This window comes from Chelonia mydas, chromosome 3, assembly GCF_015237465.2.
Source record: "Chelonia mydas isolate rCheMyd1 chromosome 3, rCheMyd1.pri.v2, whole genome shotgun sequence".
NCBI lineage: Eukaryota > Metazoa > Chordata > Testudines > Cheloniidae > Chelonia > Chelonia mydas.
In genome coordinates, this window is record NC_057851.1 from 88771207 (window position 1) to 88796805 (window position 25599).

At 44.7% G+C, this 25599-nt stretch overlaps 1 protein-coding gene across 2 annotated transcripts in view; it reads right to left on the minus strand.

Moving 5' to 3' along the window:
- MAN1A1 (mannosidase alpha class 1A member 1) overlaps window positions 1-25599 on the minus strand; it is a 211299-nt gene that overhangs the window by 99883 nt on the left and 85817 nt on the right. For both annotated transcript variants that reach the window (XM_043542854.1, XM_007069687.4), the window contains exon 4: window positions 3773-3853. In XM_043542854.1, the coding sequence (XP_043398789.1) occupies window positions 3773-3853 (81 nt within the window). The remainder of the gene's footprint in view (window positions 1-3772; window positions 3854-25599) is intronic.

Below are 25599 nucleotides of genomic sequence, written 5' to 3' on the forward strand. Positions count from 1 at the left end.
TTACACTACTGAAAACAAAGCACATCAACATAACACTTTTCATAGGCAATCTGATTATGATGTGGAAGAGCTGAGGATCTGATCTTCCAAACTTTACTCATACAAGAGGTTCTGATTACTTACAAAGGCTTACTCATATGAGTAAGGGTCAGAGGTATTACAAGGATTATTCTGAACTGTGGCTGAAGATACTAAAAACACAAAACAGAAATATTCAATAAAGGATATATTTAAAATTTTCCTTCTCAAGTAATCAATTGCCATAAATTTCTCATTTAAACATGAAGACTATTTTCCCAAAATGTTTTTAGACAGAACATGTCATATTATATTATATTAAAGCTTGCCATGTTCAGCTTTTTGATCATTTCCAGAGTTTACCTTCATTAGAAAACTAGATAATTTGTAGTTCACTGCTTCTGAAAGGTAAGAATCTTTTTAAAGACGCCTACCAGAAATAGGTCAAGATACTGAACTTAAAGCACTACGACAACTGCTAGTTGGATACAAGGAGGGGAGGGGTTTAAGTCTAACCTGAATATCAAGGTTGTTACAAATTTGGTCTGACGACGCTGGTAGAGCAATTTGGGAGTGCATATGTAGCAGTTCCCTTGCCATAAGCTGGGGCGGGCATAACTAAAGCCATGAAAAACAATCAATCACTGGGCATATATTTCAAAGAAAATAAATGTAAGTGTGTTCTAAAAAACCAAACATCTTCAAAGCAGTTCACAAGTTAAACCTAGTAACAAGACAGGCAAATGACCACTGTACTTTAAAATAAGTTGTAATACTTAGCCTTGAGAAAAAAGTGAGAAGTGCCTGTATTCAAACATTATAAATTGTTGTTTGCCAGTTGATTAATTAACCAACTTATTTGCTTCTGGAAAAGAGTCCACCTAACTGGGCAAGAGAATTACCACCAAAACAATTGTTTCCTATTAATTTTAGCCATTTTTTTTTGTCAAGAGGAAAAAAATTCCTACACTTTGAAATGTCTGATTTAAAAAGGTGTTTCAACTACAGACTAAAGCTTCACCAGTGGCCATGTATAGATTATGCTCAAGCAGCCACAGCATGGGACCCAGAAAGTAGCTACCTGACAACTGCAGGGACAACCATATCCGGCCGATTTTCCGAAACGAATAATGAGACCATGGAGTCCAAAAATGTTCATTTCTAATACAGGAAAAAAGGACCAACATCCCAGAGACTTTCAGATGAACATAAGCTCTTTCCAGTCTACATCTTAGAGATATGCAGCTACCGCATGATATAATTCTAGATAGCAGTTCAGAGAACTCAAGTAGCTGAATTTGAAGTGGAAAATTATCTATTAATGCAAAATCAAAATATTTCTAAATGAGAATGGAAAATAAGCCAAAAGTTTTTTTGGGGGGTGTTCCAATAGAAACTGTTTTCTTTAAACTAGACAACTGTTTAGGGAATTCATGATCTCACACTTGTCAATTAAGAATTGTCTGACAAAAATAATAAAAGGACAAGATGATACTATATTATCCATTAGGTGGTGGTACTGTAACAATATACACAAGGCTTTCGGGGGGAGGGGGGGGGGGAATGGGAGGAGTGAAGGAACCAGAATAAAAAAGGTGCTGAACACTCTGCCCAGTATTTGAGAGGTACTATAACAAGCACTGATATCTTGAAATAATCGAGACATCTGTGAGGTGGTATGTACTTATCAAACACAGCAGAGATCTTTGAAGGTGGAGGATGTCAAATCCAGCTGCTCTCCTCCCTCCCTGTGGAGGATGCATTGTCACTAGATTTGATTTGTAGTAGAGGAAAAAAGTTTGAAAGAATGCACAAATTCCTATTCCACTTGGAATTGGACTGGATGACCCAAGAGATGTTGGTCAGGTATCAACTAAAAAGAAGTAGCTATGTGTCAATTTTTGGACTTGTAAGATTTTCACCCAAAGGCTCACATGTAGCACCATAATGACCTACCCTCCTTTCTTCAGCCAATAAAACTATTTTGTCCTACAAAGATCTTACATAAAATAACTTATTCACATCTATAGACTTAAAGGCATGTTGAACACACAGGCCTCTTTTCTTACCAGTTAGTATACTGGTAAGTAATTTCTAGAGGAATGTAAGTACTAGAACAGAATACTGTATCCATGATAAGTAGTGTGTGTTTATGTATAATCGCACAAGATCATTAATTTTCTCCTTATATGTTTATATTTTGATGGTTTAGAATAGACCTAATAACTGACAGGTCGAATATTTCTTGGCAGTTAATGACCAATTGAGTTCAGAGCCCTTAACTCTTCTAGCTGGTCATTAACTGCCAAGAAATGTTCTCCACGTCTGTTACTACTGCTTAATTAAATGTTAACAATAGGTTATATTGCGAAAAGCTCACTAGTTTGTGAGCAGCAGCAGCTTTGCTGGAAGAGAAATTATTGGTGGAGTATAACTATTTAACTGAAAAAACCCGATATTTTTGTTTCTAAAATTACTCTAGATGGACTCATTTCTGGGTCAGTAAGTTATTGTAGAATGATGGCTGATTTCTTTCAAGTGTCAGATGAAACATCTCAGTTAAAATGTATATTTACTAAAAACAAAAAGGTGGTTAGTTTCAGCCTCTGGGATTTACTATCATAATAACGTTGAATGTGGAGCAATATGAAGCAATATATCTATGTGAGAGTATAAACTGCTTCAGAGAACTTGAACAGGGGAGTTTAAACATAGAACCTTTAGATTTTTAACTATAAACCCAACGCCTTCTGTGTAACTGCCACTGTGAAGAGCATCATGAGGCGTGCTTGCTTGTGTTTGCTCAAGAAAAAACAGGCATAACATTGCGAAGGAAGTCAAGAAGAAATATCTAGCAGCAGCTATCAAGACTTCTGCAATAGTTGCCAGCATGCTCTTCACTGGAAACTACTGGTAGGAGGGCTACTGCTTTTGTGGTCCCTGAGGCCTCCAGACTAGCTATGAGAAACAAGTAAAGATTGACACCACTGGCTGTTTGAGATTAGAGGACAAATTCCAGCTCTGCTTTCTCCACATCTATAAAACTGAGGATCAGGACAAAAGTTAAAAACCACACAGCAATCTTCATTCTCTTTCTGCAGCTGGCCAGAATACCAAATACCAACTCACCTAAGACCCGAATTTCATACCAACTAATCTAAGACCCCTGAGCAGTGGTATTTTTAGGGGTCTCCTTTGGCATCTGTATGTTAGTTATTCATTCCGTTCCCCCTTCAATCATATCAACAGTTTCTCCAGTCATATCTTCCAACTGCAGTTTTGCTAACACTTGGATGAATAATTAGTCCTGTCAGAGTTGTAAGTTGTGCGAGTCTGTGACAATACACTCCAAACTGGCCTGTGAGAAGCATATGATCCAAACCCACCTCCAGTAGCATCAGCAAACTTCACTACTCTGTGCTTGAATGTAACAACTAGCGTATACATTACACCTAGCATATACACTGATTACAGTTTTACAACTGAGACAATTTTTTCCATTCATTAGACTTATACAAAACAATAACTGTGGGGGGGGGGGGGGGCGGAAGCAGGGGGAAGGGAAGAGCACAAATCTTCAACTGGTCCACTTTCAGATGGGACCCAGTCAGCATTTTCAAAAACCATGGCAACAAACAGAATAGACACCATTTAAATTTAACACTGAGAATGGAGAGAAAAAAAATATATTATCCAATTCCAATCATCTGGATGATTGGAATTTTAGATTGACAATGCAGATAGATAATCTTACCTCTTCTCCGGAAAGATAATATGCTGAAAGCAGTCCACCAACAAAACGGATGTTCACTTCAAAAACTGAAACTTCTGCATTCTAGGGATATAAATACACATAGTTAGAACTTGAACGTCAGTTTTATATGTGAAAAAATCCAGTGTTAGTTTCATAAGGCCACAATGGCACGCTAATGCATGCTGTATATAATGTATTCACAATTTCAATTATAGCAGAAGAAATATCTCAAGTTCACCATCCTCCACCTTACTTTGTGGGTGTTAAACTCCATTAATACCAAACATCAGCATGCAGAAGAGGGAAACAAATAATTCGAAGCATAACACTGTTAGTTCTTCTTCCTAACTTTAAAGATGCTGTATGACTTTAGTGCTGACTAGCTCTGATCCCCACACAGTTATATCTAAAACACCCCACATCTTGGTATTCTTCTCCTACAAGTGAGTCAGTACCTGTGCACAGAATGTGCTCCCAGAGCAAATATGTTTTTGTTAGACTTGCATCTTGACCAAGGTTTGTTCCCTCAATCTAACAGATTGTTTAAAAGAAAAATTACATTGAATAGATTTATTAATTATAAAAACGGAATAAAAAAAGCATATAATCTTTCACATTTCTAATGTTAGTCCTTCCCCAGATGCTCTTGGCCCAATGTATTTTTACATAGCAATATTATGTAAAAGCTTTCATGGAACAAAGTTGCTTTAACAGGGAAAAATTTCCAAGGGATTCGTCACGTCTGCTCTTCTAAAACGTTTGACAACCTACATAATTTGATAATGTCCTTTCAATGAGGATGTAGGATTTCTGAATACTGATAGTTTAAAAGTTACTTAACCTAGTGCCTGATTGCTCTCAAAATATTCTGTTCAAATGTTGCCTTTATTTTGCAGAACTGAACTCAGCAGACACTTCAATTAAAAATGCCAGAGAGGTTAGCACATTAGTACTAATGATTCTGTCATACATTCAGATAGCACAAGGACACCTTAAGTGAGTTTGTATTATACATGAAAGATCTGAATTTTGGAGCAGGGGCCAAGGAGTGCAATAGCACAAGGGTAGCTGTCAACTGCTCGAGTGGTTAAAAATAGGGTGACCAGATAGAAATTGAAAAAATGGGATGGGGGTGGGAGGTAATAGGTGCCTATATAACAAAAAGTCCCAAAAAAGGGGACTGTCCCTATAAAGAATGGGACATATGGTCACCCTAGTTAAAAACTACTATGAAGTTAGTGAGTTTCCCAATTAGCAAGAATCGTATTTTTGCAGTGTGATTAGCATATAAAGAATTGGCTGTAGAATAAATAGGCTGTGCTAAACAAACAAGATATGTGGTTTCTAAAAGATATATTATGGGTTCAAAAGACTGCATAAACAATACAGAACTAAAATCAGTGACATATGAGCATAAAAGATTGAATGCTTCATGGTACAGAATGGGTTTCAGAGATTATTTTGGAGGCTGTTCCAAAATTATAATGTTATGTTGAAGAAAAGCCAAAGTCAGCCGAAAGTCAAGGAACTTGGTGGGGCTCACCATCTATCTATTCCAAGAACCTCCTGACAATCTTCTGGATATGACTACTTTTTCCAGTATCCTCCCTTTGCCCATTCTTATGTTTAAGAATTAGGACATACAGAGACGAGAGTGGATTATGCAGTCATGGCTTCATACGCCATTGGTTTAGTCAGATGTTTGTAAGATGAGTTTGTTGGGGCATTGGTAAGCCTGAAGAGGGGCAAGCACTAAAAAATATGAATCACGGCCAGGATTTTGGAAGCTCAGAGGGAGGGCAGTGATAACCCAGGGATCTCCATAACAATGGTCCTGAGCTTCTTAGTGATGACAGAGTACATCTGTCATAGGCTGTGGCAGACATTTGGTCCCTTGACCAGGAACTGGGTCAGGCAAGAGACGGGTACCAGAGCTTAGTGAGTGTGAGATGAGTTCATGCTAAACACTGGTGTTCCCCGTGGCTAGTGAGGGTAAAGTCTAAAAGGGCCATCTCACAGAGGTAAATGATACCAGGATTGCGCAGCTGGACTTCATGCTCAGTAGGGCGGAAGGTGGAACCTGAAGTCTCAGACCTGAGATCCTGCCCCCACCCAACCTCGTGGCCTCTGTCACTTCACCTCCACCTTACATGGGGAAGTTGTGGGAGGAGAACAGAAAGATTTCACAGAGCTTAGTCAATGGGCAGACCCTTCCTTGTCTACCCAAAATAACTGTTTGCTTTCTGATCACAGCTGTGTAACCCACATGGGAACCAATTAATGCCTGGTATCAGAGAGCAGGGGTCAGAAAGCGTAGCAGCCCTCCCTGAAATATAATTAAAAAATTTGCAGCCTGCTATTTAAGACCATCCCATCTGTCTGCCAATCATTCACCTACTTGTCCTGGTCCTCAAGTGTCTTCAAGAAGTTTGCTGCCAATACTGAAAAATATTCTGACATGCAACTTGGTCCATCAGCTACATTTGCAATGTCTCAGCGCTACCACAAACCCAACAGAGGCTTGCTAGTACTCCAGTAGTCTTTAAGAGAACCACAAAACAGAAGTCTGGACACTATTTCTAGCTCCAAAATTGGTTTGAGACTGCTGTTCATAGGTGTTCTCTCCTCCCAGGGGGTGTGCTGCCTGCCAGGAGCCCATATCCAAGACATTATACAGGAATTGTCAAGGATCATCCAAGCCCTCTGACTACTATGTCATGCTACTCATCCATGTGGGCACTAATGATACCGTGAGGTATGACTCTGAGCAGATCAGGTGACTACAGGGCTCTGGGAGTAAGGGTGAAGGAGCTGGGGGCGCAGGTGGTGTTCTCTTCAATCCTTCTGGTCAAGTGTAGGGGCCCAGGCAGAGACAGATACATCCTGCAGATGAATGCCTGGCTGCAAGTTACTTGGGTGGGATACATGGCTGGAATATTGGTATAGAAGGGGACAGCTTGCTCAGGAAGGACAAGCAGAGGAAAAAGGGGAGGAGGTGCTGGTTTATATATCAAAAATCTATACACTTGGAGAGAGGTTGAGAAGAAAATAGAAGACAGACTTTTTTGAAGCTAACAATGGTTTGAAAGTTATCAGATTTACAAAACTTCATCCACATATCTCTCTTTGCAGCTTTGTTTGAAATCTCAACTCTTAGCCCTGGTCTACACTAGGACTTTAGGTCGAATTTAGCAGCGTTAAATCGATGTAAACCTGTACCCGTCCACACGATGAAGCCCTTTAGTTCGACTTAAAGGGCTCTTAAAATTGATTTCCTTACTCCACCCCAACAAGTGGATTAGCGCTTAAAATCGGCTTTGCCGGGTCGAATTTGGGGTACTGTGGACACAATTCGACGGTACTGGCCTCCGGGAGCTATCCCAGAGTGCTCCATCGTGACCGCTCTGGACAGCACTCTCAATTCAGATGCACTGGCCAGGTAAACAGGAAAAGAACTGCAAACTTTTGAATCTCATTTCCTGTTTGACCAGTGTGGCAAGCTGCAGGTGACCATGCAGAGCTCATCAGCAGAGGTGACCATGATGGAGTCCCAGAATCGCAAAAGAGCTCCAGCATGGACTGAACGGGAGGTATGGGATCTGATCGCTATATGGGGAGAGGAATCCGTGCTATCAGAACTCCGTTCCAGTTTTCGAAATGCCAAAACCTTTGTCAAAATCTCCCAAGGCATGAAGGACAGAGGCCATAACAGGGACCCAAAGCAGTGCTGCGTGAAACTTAAGGAGCTGAGGCAAGCCTACCAGAAAACCAGAGAGGCGAACGGCCGCTCCGGGTCAGAGCCCCAAACATGCCGCTTCTATGATGAGCTGCATGCCATTTTAGGGGGTTCAGCCACCACTACCCCAGCCGTGTTGTTTGACTCCTTCAATGGAGATGGAGGCAACACGGAAGCAGGTTTTGGGGATGAAGAAGATGATGACGATGATGAGGTTGTAGACAGCTCACAGCAACCAAGCGCAGAAACCGGTTTTCCCGACAGCCAGGAACTGTTTCTCACCCTGGACCTGGAGCCAGTACCCCCCGAACCCACCCAAGGCTGCCTCCTGGACCCGGCAGGCGGAGAAGGGACCTCCGGTGAGTGTACCTTTTAAAATACAAAACATGGTTTAAAAGCAAACATGTGAAAGGATTACTTTGCCCTGGCATTCGCGGCTCTCCTGGATGTACTCCCAAAGCCTTTGCAAAAGGTTTATGGGGAGGGCAGCCTTATTGCGTCCTTCATGGTAGGACACTTTACCACTCCAGGCCAGTAACACGTACTCGGGAATCATTGTACAACAAAGCATTGCAGTGTATGTTTGCTGGCGTTCAAACAACATCCGTTCTTTATCTCTCTGTATTATCCTCAGGAGAGTGAAATATCATTCATGGTCACCTGGTTGAAATAGGGTGCTTTTCTTCAGGGGACACTCAGAGGAGCCCGTTCCTGCTGGGCTGTTTGCCTGTGGCTGACCAGAAATGTTCCCCGCTGTTAGCCACGCGGTGGGGGGAGGCAAAATGCGACCTTGTAACGAAAGCACATGTGCTATGTATGTAATATTAACAGCAAGGTTTACCCTGAAAGGGTGTAGCCACTGTTTTATAAAATGTGTCTTTTTAAATACCGCTGTCCCTTTTTTTTTCTTCACCAGCTGCATGTGTTTCAATGATCACAGGATCTTCTCCTTCCCAGAGGCTAGTGAAGATTAGAAAGAAAAAAAAAACGCACTCATGATGAAATGTTCTCTGAGCTCATGCTGTCCTCCCACACTGACAGAGCACAGACGAATGCGTGGAGGCAAATAATGTCAGAGTGCAGGAAAGCACAAAATGACCGGGAGGAGAGGTGGCGGGCTGAAGAGAGGGCTGAAGCTCAAATGTGGCGGCAGAGAGATGAGAGGAGGCAGGATTCAATGCTGAGGCTGCTGGAGGATCAAACCAGTATGCTCCAGCGTATGGCTGAGCTGCAGCAAAGGCAGCTGGAGCACAGACTGCCACTACAGCCCCTGTGTAACCAACCGCCCTCCTCCCCAAGTTCCATAGCCTCCACACGCAGGCGCCCAAGAACGCAATGGGGGGGCCACCGGCCAACCAGCCACTCCGCCACAGAGGACTGCCCAAAAAAAAAAGAAGGCTGGCATTCAATAAATTTTAAAGTTGTAAACTTTTGAAGTGCTGTGTGGCATTTTCCTTCCCTCCTCCACCACGCCTCCTGGGCTACCTTGGTAGTCATCCCCCTATTTGTGTGATGAATGAATAAAGAATGCATGAATGTGAAGCAACAATGACTTTATTGCCTCTGCAAGCGGTGATCGAAGGGAGGAGGGGAGGGTGGTTAGCTTACAGGGAAGCAGAGTGAACCAAGGGGCGGGGGGTTTCATCAAGGAGAAACAAAGAGAACTTTCACACCGTGGCCTGGCCAGTCATGAAACTGGTTTTCAAAGCTTCTCTGATGCGTACCGCGCCCTCCTGTGCTCTTCTAACCGCCCTGGTGTCTGGCTGCGCGTAACCAGCAGCCAGGCGATTTGCCTCAACCTCCCACCCCGCCATAAACGTCTCCCCCTTACTCTCACAGATATTGTGGAGCACACAGCAAGTAGTAATAACAGTGGGAATACTGGTTTCGCTGAGGTCTAAGCGAGTCAGTAAACTGCGCCAGCGCGCCTTTAAACGTCCAAATGCACATTCTGCCACCATTCTGCACTTGCTTAGCCTGTAGTTGAACAGCTCCTGACTACTGTCCAGGGTGCCTGTGTACGGCTTCATGAGCCATGGCATTAAGGGGTAGGCTGGGTCCCCAAGGATACATATAGGCATTTCAACATCCCCAACAGTTATTTTCTGGTCTGGGAATAAAGTCCCTTCTTGCAGCTTTTGAAACAGACCAGAGTTCCTGAAGATGCGAGCGTCATGTACCTTTCCCGGCCATCCCACGTTGATGTTGGTGAAACGTCCCTTGTGATCCACCAGAGCTTGCAGAACTATTGAAAAAGTATCCCTTGCGGTTTATGTACTCGCCGGCTTGGTGCTCTGGTGCCAAGATAGTGATATGGGTTCCGTCTATGGCCCCACCACAGTTAGGGAATCCCATTGCAGCAAAGCCATCCACTATGACTTGCACAGTTCCCAGGGTCAGTACCCTTGATATCAGCAGATCTTTTATTGCGTGGGCTACTTGCATCACAGCAGCCCCCACAGTAGATTTGCCCACTCCAAATTGATTCCCAACTGACTGGTAGCTGTCTGGTGTTGCAAGCTTCCACAGGGCTATCGCCACTCGCTTCTCAACTGTGAGGGCTGCTCTCATCTTGGTATTCATGCGCTTCAGGGCAGAGGAAAGCAAGTCACAAAGTTCCATGAAAGTGCCCTTACGCATGCGAAAGTTTTGCAGCCACTGGGAATCGTCCCAGACCTGCAACACTATGCGGTCCCACCAGTCTGTGCTTGTTTCCCGAGCCCAGAATCGGCATTCCACAGCATGAACCTGCCCCATTAGCACCACGATGCATGCATTGCCAGGGCCCATGCTTTCAGAGAAATCTGTGTCCATGTCCTGATCACTCACGCGACTGCGCTGACATCGCCTACTCGCCTGGTATCGCTCTGCCAGGTTCTGGTGCTGCATATACTGCTGGATAATGCATGTGGTGTTTAATGTGCTCCCAATTGCCAAAGTGAGCTGAGTGGCCTCCATGCTTGCCTTGGTATGGCGTCCGCACAGAAAAAAGGCGCGGAACGATTGTCTGCCGTTGCTCTGACGGAGGGAGGGGCGACTGACGACACGGCTTACAGGGAATCAACAAAGGGGGTGGCTTTACATCAATGAGTATTTCAGGCAGGACTTCACGGAGGGTTCCAATAAGAAATGGTGCATCTAAGTTATTGTTCTTATTGGAACAAGGAGGTTAGTCTGGCCTCTGATTGATACATGGCTAGATTTACCTCGCTGCACCTTCTCCGTGAGTGACTGCAGTGTGACCTAGAGGAATGAGTCCCCTAGACGGGGGACAGGTTTGCAAATGAGTACAAAACAAATCTGGTCTATTTCTTGTTTTGATCCACTCCATCTATCTTTAACATCTTTGGCTGGCAGCAGACAGTGCAGAAGGACTGCATGCCATCCACATCTCATGGCTGCCTGGCAGAAGATGATGCAATAGGACTGCTAGCAATCCGTATCACCTGCCTGCTCACCATAAGATGGTTCAATAGGATTGACTGCAGGACTAAAGAGAATGACTTTAGAATGGCCAACTTTAGCCCCTGCGCCCGTGTCTGCCCAGGCGCTCCTGATCGACCTCACACAGGCAACCAGGAGCACCTCGGACATGACGATGACGGCTATCAGTCCTATTGCACCGTCTGCTGCCACAAGGCAAGGGGTTGCTGCTGCTGTGTAACAATGCAGTACCACGTCTGCCAGCACCCAGGAGACATAGGGTGACGGTTACCTGAGCGGGCTCCATGCTTGCCGTGGTATGGCGTCTGCACAGGTAACTTAGGAAAAAAGGCGCGAAACAATTGTCTGCCCTTGCTTTCACAGAGGGAGGGAGGGAACGGGGGCCTGACGATATGTACCCAAAACCACCCGCGACAATGTTTTACCCCCATCAGGCATTGGGATCTCAACCCAGAATTCCAATGGGCAGCGGAGATTGCGGGAACTGTGGGATAGCTATCCACAGTGCAACACTCCGGAAGTCGACTCTAGCCTTGGTACTGTGGAAGCACTCTGCCGAGTTAATGCACTTAAAGCATTTTCTGTGGGGACACACACACTCGAATATATAAAACCGATTTCTAAAAAACGAATTCTATAAATTCGACCTAATTTCGTAGCATAGACATTCCCTTACTGAATTCTTGATTCAAATCCACTGAAACATATGAAACAAATGAAGGAGCCAGACATTTCATGGAGTGTAGCTTTGAGAGCTGCATCTTTAATAGGATATTTATCCTTAAGATCATTATGCCAAGAAAGTTTCACCTTGGCAAAGTATGTGGATGATGTAGAGATTTGTAAAGCAGCAGAAGAGGTTTTATATCTTCCCCTGAAGGAAGCCTCCATCTCTAACTCTCCCTCTAAGGAACGAAGACATTTTATAAGCAGCAGGCTACTGATGTGTCAGTCTTAGGAATCAGGGTAAAGTTAGATTTATTGTATTGCAATATTTAAGGTGTAAAAAGTCCTATCTATTTCCCTTTCATTATGTTTATCCTACTAATGTATAATTTGTTCAAAGGATGGATATAAGGCAAAATGAAAAGCTATTTTCTCTATCAGACCCAGCTGAAAATTAAGATGCATATCATGAAAGAAACTTGTAAATGGGGCCAAAGAATTCTAGGACAAACCATTAACCAGCTTATCTTATTCAGACTTTTCCTTCCTCATCCACTGAATAGGGCTCTTTGGTTAGGGCTCACCCCTCCCCTCCTCATTTTTGCAAACCCCAAGAGGATGGCTCTTATTTTTGGTCCCCAGATCATATGCCCTTGTCTTCCTTCCTCTTTTATACCTCCAACTGATCACTCAAAAGGATGTCTGAAAAGTTTTTAATTTATTGTACCATCCTATCAGAATCCCTGAGGAGAGGTAACTGGATTTTTGCTCATTTCTTTCCTTAGAAATAAAATAATCGCATTTTGGGTCAGGAGAAATTGATGCTTCATGTCCCCTTTGTAAAACTATGTGGAGCAGAGACTAAGTTATCCTCATCGGCACATATGATTTGGTATTTCTCCCAACTTAATTTTGTCATATCATTCTTTTCATTATCCTCAGCAGCCTAGTGTGGAATGCACCAGCATGTGCCTCGTTGACTGGCTAAAGATAAAACTAGTTTAAAGATTTCATTCTAAACAAAAACTTCAGTAAAAATACTCATACTCTGGTTGCTGAACTTGTCTCCTGAAAAGTATATTTTATTGCAGGGGTCAGCAACCTATGGCACGCGTGCCAAAGGCGGCATGCGAGCTGATTTTCAGTGGCACTCTGCTGCTGGCCTGGGGTTCCGGCCACCAGCCCCTTGCCAGCCAGGGTCCCGGCCGCCAGCCCTGCTCAGCCCGCTGCTTGCCTGGATGGATGGAACCCCAAGCCCTCAGTTTGCTGCCAGCCGGGGTCCCGGCCGCTGGCCCCCTGCCAGCCGGGGTCCTGGCCGCTGGCCCCGCTCAGCCCACTGCCGGCGTTGGGCACCAGCCACTGGCCTCGGGCTCTGATCCTGGCCTCGGCCCGGTGCTCTGCAGCTGCCCCAAGCTGTGGCCCACTGGCCCCAGTCTAGGCCAGTGAGGGGTGCAGACAGAGGCAAGAGGGGGCACAGCTCAGTTCCCCCCACCTTAAAAATTGTTCCAGGCCACTGGGATATTTTTAAGTCCTGGTTTGCTGCCTATATCAGACCACGTGGAACAGTGTACTGCGTCTGACCTTGTGCGTGCCCTCTGTCACCATTTTTTTCCCCCACTGAGTTGAGGGGTACATTTGACAAAATGTCAGCTCCTAGGAAAGCAAAGTTAGATGTCCGTTCATTTCAGCCTTCTTGGACAGACACGTATGGATTTATTCAAAAGGACCATGCTGTTTGTGCTCTCTGTTGTGAAAGTGTTATTTGTCGCACATCAAGTGTTCGATGACATTTTGAAACTAAGCACGAGAAAACCTCTCTTGACGAAGCAGACAAGACAATCGATCAAAAAGGCAGTAGCAGGATATGAGAAGCAAAGCAGTGTTTTTAAATGCTTAAGTGTAAGTAAAAATCAAGCTACAGAAGGAAGTTACAGGACTGCACAGTGCGTTGCAAAAAATGGAAAGCTGTTTACAGATGGGGAATATATAAAAAGTTTCTCAGCAGTTTGGAGGTTTTGTTCAATGATTTGCCAGATAAAGATATGATCATATCTAGAATAAAAACTGCCTGTCTCTGCCAGAACAGTTGAGAGAAGCATAAACAAAATGGCAGAAAACATTAATGAAAAGCAGACGACTGCATTAAAAGACAGTTGGCGTTGCAGTTGATGAGAGCCTGGATATAACTGACATTCCACGTTTGGCAGTTGTTGCAAGATATTGTGCTTCCGATGAAATCCAAGAGGAACTCTTGCCTAAAACCCCTGCATCATAAAACAAAGGGGGAAGATATAGTGGAAAGTTCTGTAAACCATTTTGAAGAATGAGGAGTTGACATCAGAAAAATATTTTGTGTGACAATAGATGGTGCTCCTGCCATGGTTGGAAAACAGAAGGGATTTGTAAAGTTACCTGAAGATCAGATTGGCCGCCTGACAGTCAAATTTCACTGTATCGTCCATGAAGATAACCTGGGAGCTATAATTTCTAATTCAGAGCTTAATAACATGATAAATACAGAATTGTGAATTTCCTTGTTGCTCCATCCGCTTTGACTCACAGACAGTTTCAAGCACTGCTAAAAGAGATGATCAGTGCTTATAACGACATTCCAGTTCACAGCAACATTTGGTGGCTAAGTCGTGGCTAAGTCTTGGCAAGGTTTTGGTGTGCTTTGTAAACTGTTTTGATGCAATCAAGGCCTTTTTGTCGGGAAAAGGACAAAACTACCCCAAACTGGATGATGACAAACGGCTGTGTAAGCTCATGTTTCTAACTGACATCACCCCTCACCTAAATGAGCTCAACCTCTGTCTCCAGGGTGCAGGGCAAACAGTTCTGGATCTTTATGAAGCCTGGAAGACATTTGTTGTAAAACTAGCAGTTTTTTCTTGGATATTCAAACTTCTACTTTCCGCTACATAAAAAAGCTATCGACACGTTACACTGTCAGTGTTGATGAGATTGGAATGTATATGCAAGAACTGGAATCAGAATTTTCTGACAGATTTCAAGATTTCCAGTGATTTGTCCCAATGTTTTCTTTTCTAATTAAACCTGAAAAGTTCAACGAAAGCAACTTGGATTTGTCTGTATTTCAGTGGACAGGTGCTGAAGATTTCAAAGTGCAGCTCATTCAGTTAAAAAGCTCAGAATTGTGACATCAAAGTTTGGAGATCTGTGGAGTGCACTTGAAGCTACCGAGAGAGATATCATGGGGCCTCTATTCTGACCTTCTTGACATCCCTGCCAGTGAAATTTAACTGTTTGAAGAAAATTGCATTTGCAATGCTTACAGGTATGTGGATCCATGTACCTGTGTGAATAGGTATTTTCACACATGAAATCAGTCCTCTGTCCCTCTTTGAGCCGGCTAACAACTGATCACTCAGAAGCCTGTGTGCAGCTTAAAGTATCCAAAAACGTGCCAGACACTGGAAACCTCAGCAAGGAAAAGCAAGGGCAAGGATCACACTAAACTGATAAGATCTGAATTTTAATTTAATTTTAAATGAAGCTTCTTAAACATTTTAAAAAACCTTATTTACTTTACATATAACAATAGTTTAGTTATAGAATATAGACTTAGAGAGACACCTTCTAAAAATGTTAAAACATATTACTGGAACACAAAACCTTAAATTACAGTGAATAAATGAAGTCTTGGCACACCACTTCTGAAAGGTTGTTGACCCCTGTTTTAATGCATTAGCCACACCGGAAAGACTTGTCTTATCTCACTCTGGCCGTTTAGTGCTTTGCTAAGCAGCAGCAAATACTCAAATACTCTGGGACCTGTATGCAGACTCAGGAAGACATCACATCTGTTTAATAAATACATATTCTGCAACACTGATAAGCCTGTTTTCATTGTTCAAAGGTGAAACAAACAAGCAGCATGTGGTAGAAGTAAATTGTTCTGTTCCCTTACAGTCTCTTTAATGAAAGTTCACTCCCTCACAGGTTTCAGAGTAGCAGCCGTGTTAGTCTGTATTCGCAAAAAGAAAAGGAGTACTTGTGGCACCTTAGAGACTAACCAATTTATTTGAATATAAGCTTTCGTGAGCTTATATTCAAATAAATATAAATAAATAAATATACATACTTATCCGATGAAGTGAGCTGTAGCTCACGAAAGCTTATACTCAGATAAACTGGTTAGTCTCTAAGGTGCCACAAGTACTCCCCTCACAAACACTCTTACAATTAAAAAAACAAAACCAAGCCTCCACAAACTTCTTCTCAGCTACATCTGAGCATAAGGAGCTGATACAAAAAGGTATATTTCTGAAGACACTGATACACTAGTTGCTTACAATCCCTTTGCTGTGCTACAGGAAGGCACCTGGCAGGTCCCTGGCAAGTTCACACTGCAGTGATTGTGCTCAGAGGGAAGTGCAATGTACAGGCTGAGAGAGGCCATGGAAGAGTGAAATGGAACACTGGCTGACGGAAACCTCTCACATTTGATTGTGAAGTGCAAGCTTCTGTTAACTTTACCATAAACAAAACCCACAAGCTTTTAGGGTCTTTACATGCTAGTCTATTACTGTCATTACATATTGCCCTGCTGTTGCCAGATATTTTATAGTGCAGCCAACTGTGCAAAGTAAAGAGGATATGAAAGCAAAATAAGCAAGTACACATGGTGAAGACCTCTGTTTATCTCACAGTCTGTCAGACCATAAGGGCAAAACAAGACACCATATTGAAAAATATGACAGCAGGCAAAAATATCTGCTGCAAGGTAAAGGAAAGATATTTTGAATGAGGAACCTTTACAGCAAAATCCTAACAAAAAGCAATTTTACTGTCTTTTCTTATTCAAGAAAATAAACTGCAATATCTTCAGTATTTTATGTGTGTACATCAAGCGCCATATAATAAATAGTAGGACGAATACGTGTTAAAGTTAAGTACAATTTCAGTAAAGGTCTTTTTCAACTAAAATAAAAACCATGCAGAAAAGTAAAAGCACAAACTCTATAAAAACGGAGCCATCCAATCTAGCATAAACAGCAAATGGGATTATTTTATCAGTTATCTCCACAATCTGTCAATCTTTATTCAGCGTTAACCATTAACCTGTCAGAAATGCAAAAAAGAAATGCGATATTTACAATTGTCAGCGTGACTTTAGTTCTGCTCCCTTGTGTCTGCACCCTTTGAACTAAATGAGGCTGAGTCCTCTCAGAAAATATATCTGATCTGTAACTGAAGACTATCATAATGAATACACGGAAGGGAGAGAATAACAGGTATATTATGGTTGCACAGGCATGTCCTAGCTGTTGATTTTGCAGCTTAAAAAACCTGTTAGAACCCCTGAAGCTTCAGCCCCAGAACACAGACAGTTCATTACCTGAAAACAGTTAAAGGCTGTCGTCCCAAAGGGAAGGAAGGACCACTAGGTCCAGGTGCCGGGGGAGTCAGTGGTGGGCAAGAAGGCAGGGCCAGCCCAGACCAAGGGCATTCCTCCTCTGACAAATGACAAAGGTTTGTTGCAAACAGAAGCAATGGGGGCTGTGGGAAGCGGTGTGGGCCGAGGGACGTGCTGGCCGCTGCTTCCCGCAGGCCCCATTGGCCTGGAACGGCGAACTGTGGCCAGTGGGAGCTGCGATCGGCTGAAACTGTGGACGCTGCAGGTAAACAAACAGTGCCGGCCCGCCAGTGGATTTCCATGACGGGCTGGGTGCCAAAAGTTGTTGATCCCTTCTGTAACCTCAGCTCCATCTCCTAGGGTTGAAGCCCTTGAACTCTGGCTCCAGACCTCAGTAAGTCTAAACCAGCCCGGGTGTCCCCATTAAAATGGGGTCGCGACCCACTCTGGGGTCCCAACCCAGAGTTTCATATCCACTGCTCTAATACCAACATAGGAAGCAGATCTGAAGACAATCACTGTAGAGTGAGCAGAGATTCTTTTGTGAATTGTGTAGCAGAGATTTAGGAAGTACAGTACTAATTCTCATGTATTTCTATAGTGATTCAGTTTTATATCAGAGTAACATGGATGTATTCCTGCTATTTTGGAAGGGACCTAACCCTATACCTGTGGTCTATCAAGGTGAGCAGATATATCTTAGGCAAGAAAGTATGAGTCTCAATTATATCCTATATAGCATTTTTTCTTACATTAGCCCTGCATCAACTTTGGCCTCTCCTTCCAAGATCTGTACAACCTACTTCCTAACTTTGGTTTGCCAAAGCAACATACTTAACTCCCCCTCTTTGTCACCTCCTCTCTCTGCACCGCTTCCATGCAACATGCTGCAACTTCTTTGCTGACCCAGTCCCCATGGCTCCCACTGTCTTTTCTGATATTGATGGTCTTCTTGAAAAAAGTATTTCCCCCCAGTCATTCTTTAATGATGTAATTAAAACAACACACAGACCGAGAAGGCATTTTTATCACCAAGGTTTTGTTTGATTACATTGGCTTGTCCATCCTTCATCTGCTTGTCGTCTATTTAGATCAGTGTCATCCAACATGTAGCCCAAGGCTAGGCCACTTGGGGCTTCTGAGAGTATAAACCATGGCCCTCAAGGTCCCCTCTGTTAAGTAAAAAGAAAAGGAGTACTTGTGGCACCTTAGAGACTAACCAATTTATTTGAGCATAAGCTTTCGTGAGCTACAGCTCACTTCATCAGATGCATAAAGTGGAAAATACAGTGAAGATGTTTTTATACACAAAGACCATGAAAAAAGTGAGGATGTTTTTATACACACAGACCATGAAAAAATGGGTGTTTATCACTACAAAAGGTTTTCTCTCCCCCCACCCCACTCTCCTGCTGGTAATAGCTTATCTAAAGTGATCACTCTCCTTACAATGTGTATGATAATCCAGGTGGGCCATTTCCAGCACAAATCCAGGGTTTAACAAGTACGTCTGAGGAACAGTGGGGGGGGCGGGGAGATAAACAAGGGGAAATAGGTTACTTTTTATAATAACTCAACCACTCCCAGTCTCTATTATTAACTTAGGCTTGAATAGAGACTGGGAGTGGTTGAGTCATTATAAAAAGTAACCTATTTCCCCTTGTTTATCCCCCCCCCCCCACTGTTCCTCAGACGTTCTTTTAAACCCTGGATTTGTGCTGGAAATGGCCAACCTTGATTATCATACACATTGTAAGGAGAGTGATCACTTTAGATAAGCTATTACCAGCAGGAGAGTGGGATGGGGGGAGAGAAAACCTTTTGTAGTGATAAACACCCATTTTTTCATGGTCTGTGTGTATAAAAACATCCTCACTTTTTTTCATGGTCTTTGTGTATAAAAACATCTTCACTGTATTTTCCACTTTATGCATCCGATGAAGTGAGCTGTAGCTCACGAAAGCTTATGCTCAAATAAATTGGTTAGTCTCTAAGGTGCCACAAGTACTCCTTTTCTTTTTGTGAATACAGACTAACACGGCTGCTACTCTGAAATCTGTTAAGTAAATCAGCATGTCACTAAAAAGAGAGATATTAGGGGGCACCATTTCCCCAAATGAGCACTGCTTCCCTATAGGCCCAAGAGCAGCTCTGCTCAAAGCTGAAAGGGCTCAGAGCAGTTATCATTGCTGTTCAGCTTCAGTTTCTCCCTACTGGCCTCCAGCTGTATCATAGTGGTGAAAGGAGAGAGTAGTTCTGGCTGTGAGGTCCCCAGTGAGAAAATGAGTGCCAATGACTCTTCCTCAACCTGGCAGAATGCCTAGCAAAGGATGATGTTTGTGCCTTACACAGCAACCAAGAGCAGCCCAGGAAATGGGAAAGAGGGACAAGCTGAGAACCAGCAATCAGTTATTACAGCCATGGCTCACCAATTCTTTGCCAGTGCTCCTGTGCAAGTTGGAACTGCCAAGGAACCATAGACCTGCCAGTATATAATCAAACATCCTGCATGTTCTAGACCTCATCCCTCTAACACATTTCCTGGGCAAAGGACGGTGGAGTCACAGGAGCCAGATGAGTGCAGGGAAACAAAACCTTTCAAAAAGAGTCTTGCACGCTTTCAGCATAAAGAATAATATTAAATATTATCAACAACATATCAACATTTAAAATAGTATTAATTTGCTAATTTGGTTTACTGAGCATTCTGACAGTTCAGAAGCAGGGTCATCCTATCTCTGCATTTCACTCTGCCTTAGTTTCCACACTTGGGTAAGCTAGAAGGTCAACTTCTCAGCCAGTACAACAGTGAAGCTCCCATCATGTCAGTTTCTCAATCCTATTCCTCAGGGATGCGATTATTGTTCAAAATATACACAGATTTCAGTATCAATCAGAATAGTAAATTAAGTCCTGCTGCCTGGCCTAAGACCTCAGCCTCAGAGAGTTTCTGCTTATATTCCCAGGCAGGCATTTCATATATCAGCGTGGCCCGGAATTTCATGCAAGAGCCTCCCTACCTCCCGCCAATCTCCCTTTTAAACTCTCAGAATTTAAGGCCAGAAGAGAACCTTAGAGAGTCTCATCTGACCTCTCATATATTGAAGGCCATTCAATTTCACCCATTAACCCCTGAATTGAGCCCAATAACTTGCTTGGGGAAAGCATCTCTTCCAGACATGCATTTAATTTTGATCTGTCGTCAAGAGATGGAGAATCTACCACTTCCCGTGTTAGTTTATTCCAATGGCTAACCACAGAAAGGTAGTGGTGGAAGAGACTTTGAGAGGCCATTAGCCTCCTGAGCTCAGGTAGGATCAAGTACACCTAAACCATCCCTGACAGGTCTTTGTCTAACCTGTACTTAAAATCCTCCAATGATGGGGATTCCATAACTCTTGGAAGCCTATTCCAGTGCTTAACTATCCTTACAGTTAGAATGTTTTTGCTAATATAACCTAAATCTCCCTTGCTGCAAATTAAGCCCATTTCTTGTCCTACCTTCCCTCATAGGCCAGGTTTTCTAAAACTTATCATTTTTGTTGCTTTCCTCTCCAATTTGTTCACATTCTTCCTAAAATATGGTGACCAAAACTGGCTACAGTACTCCTACTAAAACCTTACCACTGCCAAGCGAAGTGAAAGTTACCTTCCATGTCTTATATACAACACTCCTGATGATTGATAAAATGTTGAATAATGTGGGGCTTAGTACAGATCACTACGGAACTCCAGTAGAAAACATCCCACTCACTGACTCCCTGCCATGACAATTACTTTGAGTTCTGTCGGTTCACCAGTTCTTAATCCACTTAACACGTGATTTATTGATAACTTATAGTGCTAGGGTTTTTTGTTTTTAAATCAGAATGTCACGTGGTACCAAGTCATATGCCTTACAAAAGGTAAAGGTAACTGCAAAGATGTAATATACTTTATCAACCAAACTTCAAGTCTCAATGAATGAAGTAAGGTTTGTTTGACAAGATCTGTTTTCCACAAAACCATGTTGACAGGCATTAATTATATCCTTCCCTAGTAGTTGCTTAATATCTTCCACAGTTACTGACGTACAGAAAAGTACTTCATCAACCTTATGCAATACGGGCACCTAATCCTGCTTCTTTCCAGATACATAACAAAAAAATATTTATTTAACACTTCTACCTTTTATGCAACATTAACAATTACCACCTCCATCTACTTTCTGGCTTTTATGAAGACCAGTTGACCTTCATGCTTTCACTTTATCTATTGTCTCATAGCATCAGCTGAGAGGCAGCTGATCAATCACAGGTGGGATTAGATGTAACTCCCATTCGAGGGCCTGCCTTCTTGTGACAAATACCTTATGAATTCTGATCATGTATCTACCTTAAAGCAAAATGTAATTTAACACATTTTACTTCTAGGCTATTTATCCACAAATGGTCACTCACCTTCTCGTAACTGTTGTTCTTTGAGATGTGTTATTCATGTCTATTCCAATCAGGTGCATGTACGTGCACAGCAGCCACAAGATTTTTCTCCAGCAGCATCCGCTGGGTCGGCCTGGGCACCCCCTGGAGTCGCGCCTTCATGGCACTCAATATAGAGCCCTGCTGACCTGTCACCCCCTCAGTTCCTTCTTGCTGACTACTCCGACAGAGAGGTAGGTCGGTGGGTATTGGAATGGACATGAACACCACATCTCGAAGAACAGTAACGAGAAGGTGAGTAACCATTTTTTCTACGAGTACTTGTTTATGTCAGTGCCAAATCAGGGGACTCCCAAGCCTAAATTCCAGAGGCGGGGTCAGAGTTCAGATGTCCACTGACTGGAACACTGCTCTACCAAAAGCCGCGTCATCTCTGGCCTGCTGGGTGATAGCATAATGTGATGTAAAGGTATGTATAGAGGACCACATCGCTGCTTTGCATATTTCCTGAGTGGGTATCTGCGCCAGGAACACTGCTGAAGAAGCCTGCGCCCTGGAGGAGTGCGCTGTGAGCGGAGGGGCAAGCCCCTCTGCCAGGTTTAGCACTCACGGATTCAGGATGTGATCCACAATGAAATTCGTTTGAGGAGACTGGAAGACCTTTCATCCTGTGTGCCACGGCCACAAACAGTTGAATGTGCACCCTCCCGTTTGTTGATATAAACCATTGCCGTGGTGTTCTCAGTCATAACTGATATACATCTCCCTGCCAAGTGGGCTCCGAAAGTCTGGCAAGCTAGGTGGACCACTCTGAGCTCTCCGACATTGATGTGGAGAGTGAGATCCACCTAAGACCAGAGGCCATGGGTCCTGAGGTCTCCCAGAGGTGCTCCCCAGCTCAAGGCTGACATGTCCATCACTAGCAAGAGGGATGGCTGAAGGCTGGTGAAGGGGACCCCTACACACACTACCTTCAGCTCAAGCCACCGCAGGAGGGAGTAGAGGACCAGGTGAGGCAGAGTCACAACCCTCTCCGAACTGTCCCAACCCAGCCGATACACTGAGGCTAACCATGACTGGAGCGGCTGGAATCTGAGCCTGGTGCGTTGCACCACATAGGTGCAAGCAGCCTTTTTTCCCCAGGAGTTTCAGGCAATTCCTTGCTGTGGCAGTGGGGAACTGCCTAAACCTTCAAATGATATCACCCAGGGCCCAGAACCTCACTTCTAGGAGGTATGCCCTGACACATATTGAGTCCAGTACCATCCCTATAAATTCTAGCTGCTGAACCAGGGACAGCATAGATTTCCCCACTTTCAGAAGGCCCAGTTCATCGAACGTCATTCTTATGAAGCTGACCTGTGCCACCACTTGGACCCATTCATCGAGGTACAGGAACACTTGTACCTGCCGCCTATGTAGGAACGTGGCCACGACTGCCATGCACTTGGTAAATACTCGAGAAGCCGCTGACTGGTCGAATGGGAGGACTGAATTGGTAGTGGTTGTTGCTCACCACAAACCTGAGGTACTTTCTGTGGGACCGTGTGACTGCTATATGAAAGTATGCATCCTTCAAGTAGAGTGCGGCATACCAGTCCCCTGGATCCAGAGAAGGGATAATGGAGGCCAAAGAGACCATGAGGAACTTGAGTTTCTTCATGAACCAGTTGAGCTCTCGCAGGTCTAGGATGGGCCTGAGCCTGCCTTTGGCTTTTGGTATTCAGAAATACCAGGAATAGAAGCCCTTGCCCTTCAGCTCCTGCGGAACCTCTTCCACTGCTCCCAGCTAAAGGAGTGAGTGCACCTCCTGTATGAGGAGTTGCTCATGAGAAGGGTCCTTGAAGAGGGATGGGTAAGGAGGGTAGAAGAGCAGGAGGGCCGAGAATTGGAGAGAGTAACCCCTTTCTACCGTGCGGTGCACCCATCAGTCTGATGTGAAACGAGCCCACACAGGATAGAAAGGGGATCGTCAGGAGGAGAAAGACGGGTTGGATCCAGTCCATGCACTGGTGCACCTTCAAAAGGCCTGTTTCTGGCCTGAAGATGACTTGGATTGGCCAGAGCCCTGTCCTGAGGACAGGTGCTGTCTTTTCCTGCTGCTCCTGTTCCTCCTCCAGGAATCATTTTGACGGTTCTGTGGTTGGTAGAACTGCGGAGGGGGTTGCAGCCTGAAGTGCTTCTGCTGGGTGGCAGGAGTGTGGAGAGCCACCCTCAAGTCGCTGGGCCTAGAGTTCTTTAGGCTATGCAGCCTTTTATCGGTCTTATGAGGGGCAAGGCAATGTGTGCAGGTCCGGAGGGGGCAAGGATATCCACCACGTGATCGGCATCCTCCACAACCTCCTCCACCTGGATGCCCAGAATCTTGGCAGCCCGCTGCAGCAGCTGCTGTAGTGCTGTCCTCTAGGGCCAGGGCTATAGCAGTGCCTGCCACTGCCTCATCTGGTGAGGAAGAAGAGGAAAGCCCCAGAAGAATTGGCTGTTCCCTTTCCTCCGTGACCAGGGGATCCAGCAGCAGCTTGGATTCCCGGGATGCAGATGTCGACCCCAACAGTGCTGTGACTCTCGGTGCCATGACTATAGAAGCCAGTGCCGGGAGAGTCAGTGCCGACATCAAGACCGCCGGTGCTGGGGCTGTTGGTGCCGATGGCGTCTATGTGATCGGCAGCGGTACCATGGGTGGTGGTAACCTGGTATTGGGAAAGGCTAGAGCCACTCCTGGTACTTCCGGAGCTGACTGAGCTGGAGGCAGTATAAATGCTACCAGTGCTGCTCTAGATTGGGACTCCTGGCTTCACCCTTGGATTTGGTGGAAGGCCCAGGGCATCCAGAAGGGCCACTGCGTCAGGTGTTGCCATTGAGCAGGCCACAGTGCCGGGTAAGCAGGACGATCCTGCTGAGACCTCCATCTCCTACTCCTATCCGATCAAACAGAGTCAGAATCTGTCTCCGAGAAGCATGACCATGGAGAAGCTGCACTGCAGGGAATCGAGCGTTTGTGGCGCGGGCGAGGGGACTGGCGTGGCTCCCGCACATGTGCCATTGGTGGCAGGGAGAGGTCTGGGGATGGTGAGCACCGCGACATCATCACCGGCTTTCCCCTTGATGGTGCCTTGGGACAGCCTGGTGCGGGCGACTCATCCCTCCTGGGAGGGGAGGACAGCACCATACGGCGTAACAAGTCCTGGGCCACCATAAATACCTCAAGAGTCAATGAGAGCTGTAGCTGTTGGCTCCATGGGGCCAGCAAGCAGGGAGGATCCAGATTCAACTATGCCACCACTGGAGCAGGAGTCGACGTGACCCTAGCAGGCGAAGGGGCCGAGGTGGTGGGGCCCGACTGGGGTCTCTCAGCAGCTGGCTCCTTGGTCTTGGCCGGGGGACAGCGGCCCCTCTCTCGCCTCCTTTTCTTTTGTGGCACAGGTGATTGCGAGTGGTGCCCGCCTGAATGCAGGAGGAGCTGTGACAGTGCCAAGAGTCTCTGCAGATGATGCCGGGGTGCTCCGCACCGAGGAGGAGATGCTATGTGTGGGATTCCCCGATCTGGGGTCTGACAGCGGCTGGACCACAGCTTCCAATAAGAAGGACTTTAAGATGCTAGTCTGTCTTTCAAAGTCCGAGGGCGAAACCCAAGATAGATCTGGCTCACAAGTCCTTCTGGTGACTCTCCCCAACGCACCTTAAACACAAGGTGTGCAGCCACTTTTAGGCATACGTTTGCCACAGGCCTTGCAAGTTTTAAAGCTTGGAGACTGTGGCATACCATAGTGCCAGGAGTCTTGGGAGGGGATGGGGGAAACCCCCATTGAAAAACTTATCAAATATATCTACACTACAATTACTAATAACTAACACTAACGTATGATAACTATATACAACAGACACTACTAATGGTGCTTGCCAAGGCAAGAGCTATGGGATGTTCCAGCTAACCGTCACTGGCAGTAAGAAGAAACTGAGGAGGGGTGGGGTGGGGCGGGTTGGCAGGGCTCTTTATTAAGCCATGAGTCATGAAGGCGCGACTCCCGGGGGCGCCCAGGCCTACCCCACGGATGGTGCTAGAGGAAACATCTTCTGGCTGCCGTGCACGCACACACACGTGATTGGAATTGACATGAACAAGCACTCTAAGAACTAGTTGTTACAGTGTTTTTGTGGATGACAGCCTGAGATTAACCCTGTA